An 8,484-nucleotide genomic window follows, 5' to 3' on the forward strand; every position below is an offset into this window, starting at 1 on the left:
GCTATCGCAAACTAGCTTAAATTGATTGTTCATACGACATAAGCCAATGAATAAATACAGATTGAGATATTTACAACATCCATATCTCCTGTCATTTGAGTGGAAGGGAATAAATATCACCAAATATTTTTTTATGTTGCTTATAAATGTTTAGGTTATGGTAATCTTGAGCCATGTAACGTTTATTGAATCATGGGGTATCAAGAAACTCCCAACCTTTAATACGCAAACACACATACGCAGAATTTACTGTTGTCTTTAATGTTTGACATTTTGAAAAAGATGTCCAGGTTTCACTAGAGATGAGAAATTCAATTAAATACATTATGTTTGTCTAATCATATTATTTGAAGTGCTACTGTAATGTGCAACAGTAGCACTACAAATAATGTTCACTTTTATTATTGACAAAAACATTGAAATCATTGTCTTCTTCTTTTCAAGTAGCAGACTAGACGCAACAATGGCGTATTGCTGCCTCCTGCTGTTTGTTCTTATGTTCGTTTTTTATATCCTATTGAGTGGTCCAATGCAAACACTTTTTCCATTTTAGTAAAGTGCTTGTCAAATGGCTGGTGATGTGAAAACCAGGGGGGCTGTTGCCTATAACCACTTACAGTTATTAAAAGATACCTGTAAACATTGTTTTAACCTAAAAAAGCAAGTGGGTTATATTTGGGGCACTATTTTGTATTATTTTATGGAGAATATTATTATTATTAAGACACAACTTAAAAATAAAGAAGCATGAAATGAATTTGTCCACCGGAAAAAGGTGGCTTCCCCTCTACAGGTCGGTGGGGAGTCCTTACCTCAAGTGGAGGAGTTCAAGTATCTCGGGGTCTTGTTCATGAGTGAGGGACGGATGGAGCGTGAGATCGATAGACGGATCGGTGCGGCGTCAGCAGTGATGCGGTCGCTGTATCGGTCTGTCGTGGTGAAGAGGGAGCCGAGTCGGGGGGCAAAGCTCGATCTACGTTCCCACTCTCACCTATGGTCATGAGATTTGGGTCATGACCGAAAGGACAAGATCGAGAATACAAGCGGCCGAAATGAGTTTCCTTCACAGGGTGGCTGTGCACAACCTTCGAGATCGGGTGAGGAGCTCGGAGTAGAGTCGCTGCTCCTTCACGTCGAAAGGAGCCAGCTGAGGTGGCTAGGACATCTGTTCCGGATACCTCCTGGTCGCCTGCCGCGGGAGGTATTCCAGGCATGTCCTAGTGGGACAAGGCCTCGTGGAAGGCCCGGGACACGCTGGTGGGACTATGTCTCCGAGCTGGCCTGGTGTCGCCTCGGGGTCCCCCCAGAACAGCTGGAGGAGGTGTGTGTGGATCGGGAAGTTTGGGCATCTCAGCTGAGACTGCTGCCCCCGCGACCCGGCCCCGGATAAAGCGGAAGAAAATGGATGGATGGATGGATGGAAATGAATTTGTGCTTTAGGAAAATCTTTTTTCTGACAATAAAGTGAAAGAAAATGACTATACACATTTTTTGTTTGCACCACTAAGTATGAGATGATTGTTTTGTACCAACAGAACCAGAACAAAGGCAGGAGGTGCATTCATTTTCAGGTTTCCTCTTTGATTTCATGTACAGTATTAGACCCCAATTAGCTGAAAAAGTTGAATATGTTTCAACATTTGGATGAGAAGCCACTTTTATACATTAATAAAAAATAAATAAAATGAACAAAACACAGTTTTCAACGTTTACCAGAGTAGCCGGCTTAATTACTCTTTCCTGATGTAGTAAACCATCTGTCCTTTCTATTTTTAGTGGCATAAAATGTAAAAGCTACAAAGTCTCAAAGCTACATTATCGTCAATGGGGAACTGCCTTACTAACCCCTTGTTCCGGATTGGCTCGTGGTTCATGACATTGTGCCGTCTTCACCAATGGTTCCATTATGTGCCTCACCATTTTCACACCAGGCTCGATCGGTCGCTGCAGTTTAAAAAAGCAAACAACGGAAGCAAAACAATGCATTAGCTACTCTGCAACTGGTTAGCCTCGGCTACCAAGTGTACCATGTCTGTGAAAAGCCTCTAGTATAAGACACTTCTTTGTCTTTCACCTGCTGTCTGAGGTGAATTTGTGGCTGGTCCGGTCCCATTTCTATTATTTGTAGTCCTTCAGCCATTGTCAACTTGTCAAGTTGACAATGGCTGTCAACTTGTGGTCAACTGGTTCCGCCACTTGACCACACCAAGTAGAGTAAAAGTCCATGTTAATCCCCAATGGGCGGTGGGGCAAAGCGCCCAATTATTACTGTGCATCACTGATTGGTTGAACTCTGACAATGTTCAAATCCAGGCTGAATATATTATTTTTACCCATGCATATGACTAACTCAAAGTACTTTATCTGCACTCTTGCCTTTTACTGTAATTTATGCATTTTTATGTTGATGATATGGATTGATTTGATCGGCTTTCTTGTAATTTCATGCGACTGTGAAGCACTTTGAATTGCCGTGTGTATGAATTGTACTCCACAAATAAACTTGCCTTGCCTGTTATCCATTTCATTCACAGTTACCAGCACCTCAAATGTAAGTAAAATTAACTTTATTTTACAAGCAAGATGACAATGAAGGTGAATCTGTTTGGAAGCTTTGCAGGAGGAGACAACGAGCTCTTGGGCTTTCATCCCCACTGACTTAAGCGATAGAAGGAATGAAAAGTAGTGAAATAGGGGTGGGAGGGAGGGGGGCGTATAACGGGAATGCTGAGAAGAGAGTGTGAGTGGGAGGTATGCTAGCTTCTTTGCTACAAAGCAGAATCAACAGTCATCGAGGGTGTGGCTAAAAAAACTCTACTAAACTCTCCTGCAGCTGGTCCAAAATGCCGCTGCACGATTACTCACTGGCTCAAGGAAATATGAGCATATTACTCCTGTTCTGGCCTCTTTGCACTGGCTCCCAGTGGGCTACAGGATCCAGTTTAAGATCCTACTGATGGTTTTCAAGTGTTTAAATGGAATGGCCCCGTCTTACCTTTCAGAGCTTCTGTCTGTTTATGTCCCAAAGAGGACAACGAGGTCAGCAGATCAAATGCTGCTAGTTGTTCCGCGATCTCGGATGAAAACTAGGGGTGACCGAGCTTTTGCTTTTGCAGCACCCACACTGTGGAACAGTCTTCCCTTGAGCGTTAAAACAGCTCAGTCTTTGAATGTTTTTAAATCTCTTTTGAAGACCCATCTGTTTGCACTGGCCATCAACACAAGCTGAGCTGATTTTCTTTGGTGGTTATTATTATTGCTATTGTTTGTTATGTAATGTATTTTAACTTTGTTGAAACTTTGTATTGCCAGTGTACAGCACTTTGGGCAGCGATAGTTGTTGTAAATGTGCTTTATAAATAAATTTGACCTTGACCTTGACCTTAAACTTAGTAGGTATCTTCATTTTTTCTTTGTTTGTCTCTGTGCCGCTACTGTTGTCTGGAAGAATTGCTGAATGCTTTATTAATCTGAGTGTGGTATAAATGAGCCGCTGTGGATCAATTATGCCAGTTTGCTTGAAAGGTGCCTTAAGCAAAATATCAATTAGCACACACAGTTTTAGATCACAACTAATGAACTTTTCTATAAAATCTCAAAAGTTGGACTTGGCAAAAGTGTTGCCTCAAGAGTCCAGATACTTCGTGGTTGAGAAGGAAGGATTTGCAATCAAATGGGGTCTGGAGAGCCTGAAGTACTACCGGCTTGGCAGAGAGTTTGATCTGGAGACGGATCATCAAGCTCTCACATGGATCAACTCAGCGCTGATACCTCTCATTGCAGCACTTCAAGTTTATGGTCAAGCACCGGTCGGGGAAGTCTAACTTGGTTGCCGACTACCTTTCCAGGTTGCCAAGACTTTGTCAACCTCCGGGAGGAGGAGGATGGTGTGACGGAGTGACCCCGTCTGAGCCCGCCCATGTTTGGGAACGTTGTTGTACAATGTAAAAATAAAAAGATGGTGTAGTAAACACGTATGACCTTGTTACGCCATTGCTAACACTATTGGTCATACAAGCCCCGCCACAAGTGGGATGACAAGGATGCCTCACCACAATCAGATCAGACCAAGACAAAGCTCCTGCCTCTATATCCGCTGAATTACATACATTTTTTCAATTTTATTTGTTTCACTTCTATTAATAAAAACATGGTTCTACAATTGTTTCTTGGTTATTAATATGGGCATGAGCAAATAGAAATAGGCCTATGTTGGAAAATTGTTATTTTATGAACTAAAAGCATGGGTTTAATACAATAAAATGTATATTATTATCAGCTACTGCTAGCTACTTTACTGTCTCCTCTATTTTCTCATCTGAATGTTGTTTAGTTCATCCTTACAAACCACCAGCGAAGAGCAGAATCATCATCACATGTCCCTGTTGTAATGGTTCCAGTTTTAGGCATCTTATTTCATGTACCAAAACTATTTTTGATATACTAGCCTTACAAAATGTAAGTAACGTAATGGATGAGAACATGTGTCTATGTGGTTTACTAAACTTTATGGTGCTCATGACTGATGTTTGAAGGTTAAAGGGAGTTCACCCAATCACTCCACATTGGTTCAGTAGATGTTTGGGTGCTGGGGGAGGAAATTGTGCATCAATACCTGGAAATCAGAGAATGATTATGTAACATGACCTATTCCCCCTGTAGCTCCCCTCTATCCCACTGTACCGAGTCGACTTTGTCACTGAAGGTGTGGCTAAACTAACTGAACTGAACTTTATATAATGTTTAAGCGAGCTGTTATTTCATCATTCCCTTGTCCCCGTCTGCTCTCACCATGTTTGTTTCTCTGCTGCTGCTGTGGGTATGTTTATGTTTCTTCTTGGTTCAGTTCAGGTCTCGAAGGCCCAAAAACTTTCCTCCTGGACCCACTGCGCTGCCATTTTTGGGAAATGTACTCAATTTGAATGTGGACAACCCTTTGAGGTACTTTGAAACGGTATGTTTACTGACCAAATCAACTGTTGGATGTTGCATTTTAGTCTCAGTGTTCTCGGACACTGGATAAATATGTTATTTGCCATTCATTTATTTTGTCTACCTTCTTGTTTCCAGTTGAGGAGGACTTATGGAAACGTCTACAGCCTGTACATAGGACACAGAGCTGTGGTGGTGGTGAGTGGGACCAAGGCTCTAAAGGAGGCTCTGGTGAACAAGGCTGTGGACTTTGCAGGACGACCTCAGGACATGTACTTCAATGCGATTGTAGAGGATAAAGGTAACTGTTAATTTAAGAATGTTGTTATTGTCCAATTAAAATTCATGTTAATATAAACTACTGATACTAATGTGTACATGCAGGTGTAATTATAGCTGATTATGGTCATAAATGGAAAGAGCACCGTCGCTTCTCCTTGATGACCATGAGAAACTTTGGTTTGGGCAAACAGTCTATGGAGCAGAGGATTCTGGGAGAGCTACAAATCACTATCAATGATCTGGAGAAGAACACAGGTAAATTATGTATTTTTTTCTTACAACTGACCACAATAATGTAAATTAATGTGGCTTCATAAAATTGGACTGAGATTTGACGTCTCTAACTTGTACCTTTGTTGCTTAGGCAAATCTCTCAAAGCTCAAGTCATGTTTCATAATATGGCCTCCAATGTGATCTGCCTGGTTATTTTCGGGAAACGATTTAACTATGAGGATGAGTTTATAAAGAAGTACGTGGCCAGTATCACTGAGGTTACCAAGATAATGAATGGACCCTGGGCTTTTGTGAGTTTCATTATCTATCTATTTATCCAATGTACTATATTCATATTGCACATTATTCGTTCGAATAATAATAAAAAGCACTTGTGAGAAAGTTCTCACAAGTGTACTAGAGACAAAAAACTTTTTATTTCTTGCAGCTGTATGATTCGTTTCACTGGGTACGCTCCTTGCCATTACCATTCAACAAAGGTTTTCAGAAAATGAGGGTGAGATTCTCAATGTTTTTCCAAGTATTTGAGTTCATTGTGATCATGTTCTATGTTTGTGTCTCAGACAATAAAAAGCATGACTTCCTCTTTAATAAATGAGCATCAAATGACCAGAGTGCCAGGAGAACCTCGTGATTTTGTCGACTGCTATCTGGACGAAATGGACAAGGTGGGCGTTTAAGGCATAACAACAAACAAACAAGCTGCAAAAGATCTAGTTCTATGTTTCGTTTAGAGTTGACTGACATAATCTAGGTGCGTACAGTGAACAAAAATGATGAATTTTACAGCGAGCTGATGACGGCACATCATTTTCTCCTGAAGAGTTGTTGTACACTTGTGTCAATCTTCACGCTGCAGGGACGGACACCACGTCCAACACACTGCTCACCGCGTTCCTCTACCTCATGACCAAGCCTCACATCCAGGGTATGACCATGAACGGATGAGTTTGGGTGTGTAATAGTTGTAGTGTCTGTATAATTGTGTTGGTCCCCAGAGCGCTGTCAGCAGGAGATCGACCGAGTGCTGGAAGGGAAGGATTCAGTCACTTTTGAAGACCGACACAACATGCCTTATGTCCAGGTATGTTGGGTTGTTTTAAATGATTTTGTGCACATTTAAGATTTAACTTGATATTGTTTTAATCACTTGTTTTCTCAGGCTGTGACGCATGAGAGCCAGAGAATCGCTGACACTGTTCCTCTCAGCGTTTTCCACTCGACCACCAAAGACACAGAGCTGATGGGGTACTCCATTCCTAAAGTAAGATTGTGTAGCTGTCCCATCCTTCTCTAATACATCAGTGTAGCCATAATGCATCTTTAAACTGGCCAAACATTTGTGTATCTACATGTGGAAGTACCCTAAAATGTGTCTGTTTTTGTCCCAGGGCACAATAGTCATCCCTAACCTGTCATCAGCGCTCAGTGAGGAGGGGCAGTGGAAGTTTCCTCATGAATTCAACCCTGAAAACTTTCTCAACCACAAGGGGGAGTTTGTGAAACCAGACGCCTTCCAGCCTTTCTCTGCAGGTACAGTATTAATACAGAATCATCAACATCAAAGTCATGGTAAATGATCTTTCCTTTTATCAAAGGGTGAAAGAGAACTAGTTGAATATAAATATATTTATAACTGTTTTTAGTTCTCACAATATATGAACTATATTAAAATAAATTGTGCTGAATTTGTCTCTTACCTCAGCCTGACTTATTTGTGCCTCATTAATCTGCTGCATCAGATTGAGTACACTATTTGGGGGGTTTCTTGCAGCTTCCTTAAATAAATGTCATCCTATCTATGTCAATCCCCGACGGGCATGCTCCATTATCTTACCTGCAAATCTGCAAATCCCACTGATCCCCATCCATCTTTTTAATCGTTTCACATGTGTTTATCCAGGTCCACGTGTGTGTTTGGGAGAAGGCTTGGCCCGTATGGAGCTCTTTCTCATCCTGGTGACTCTGCTGAGGACGTTCAGGTTCGTTTGGCCTGAGGACGGCGGAGAGCCCGACTATGAGCTGGTGTTTGGCATCACTGTGGCGCCTAAACCTTACAATATGAAAGTGGAGCTCAGGACCACCTAATGTAGAATCAGTGCACTCTACTGTAGAAATTAAATTCCCAAACAAGCTTGAATTGAGATAACTAATTTTGTACATGAGCCAATTTTAAAGTCCAGAATGATATCCCTCATCATTTCAGTGGAATTTTTTTTTTTCAAAACTGAAAAGGCACAGATTTGGCTGAATGGCCCCACTGTCAAGGTCAACTCGTGTGATGTTGTAACTTGTGCAACACTTTGTCAAACATTTTCTAGCGAAGACAAAAAGTAATTGATAGTAGAAAACCATGCCCCGACCTATTAATAAGTAAATAAGTATAGCAAGTATAGCATTTTATTAGGCTTGGATAGTAGCTTGAAATAACAACTGTTTGGCTATTCATAGACCAAATAGGCCACCATTGTTAAATACTGTATCATTGTTGTGCAATATGACCCAGTAATCTGATTATGCTTTGTAATGCTTGTATTCTAGTTGGCATTAAGGTAGCCCACTAGAGGGCACCTCAACCCAGTGTTTATAAAATTGTTGAAAGGCGTCATTATGTGTCATTAAATATCTTCTTCCCGCAATGTGACTTTATTTTGTATTTTTTTAAATTTTTTTCATGGTTCGAAGCTGCGAAACACTGACCTTTTGACACTGACTTTTTTACACAGATTTATTTTTCTTTTACATTTCTTTTTTTTTTTTTTCAAGTGGTGCTCAAGCACTTGCCCCTTTGCCTGGTGCCCTTTGCCGTTCTCACGTGTGCTTCCCCCGCCAAAAGAAATTGGGCCCACTGTATTATTTTGTTAGTTCCTGAAGTTGATAATGTTTTACAGTAGCCTACTGTTTTTTTTTTTTTATCAGAGTAAGCAAATCATTTATTGTTACTTAAAGGGATATTTCAGGATTTTTGACATAGGGCCTCATTTCCTAGTCATCCAGAGTGTTACTAATTTCTGGAGATTTTTTTTTTTGTAATT

At 40.8% G+C, this 8,484-nt stretch overlaps 1 protein-coding gene across 1 annotated transcript; it reads left to right on the forward strand.

Annotated features, from left to right (window-relative positions):
- Nucleotides 1-4,792: 4,792 nt before the first annotated feature.
- Nucleotides 4,793-7,558, forward strand: LOC306971097 (cytochrome P450 2F3-like; the record flags this gene model as incomplete). Its single annotated transcript, XM_079567242.1, has 11 exons — nucleotides 4,793-4,954; nucleotides 5,071-5,233; nucleotides 5,317-5,469; nucleotides 5,579-5,739; nucleotides 5,877-5,945; nucleotides 6,013-6,117; nucleotides 6,239-6,377; nucleotides 6,448-6,533; nucleotides 6,612-6,713; nucleotides 6,841-6,982; nucleotides 7,353-7,558. 11 exons carry the CDS (start codon nucleotides 4,793-4,795, stop codon nucleotides 7,535-7,537), a joined length of 1,467 nt encoding a protein of 488 aa, XP_079423368.1. The 3' UTR covers nucleotides 7,538-7,558.
- Between the last annotated feature and the right edge of the window lie 926 nt (nucleotides 7,559-8,484).

The sequence above is a fragment of the Gobius niger genome (assembly GCF_951799975.1).
Source record: "Gobius niger genome assembly, chromosome: 12".
NCBI classification, from domain to species: Eukaryota; Metazoa; Chordata; class Actinopteri; order Gobiiformes; family Gobiidae; genus Gobius; species Gobius niger.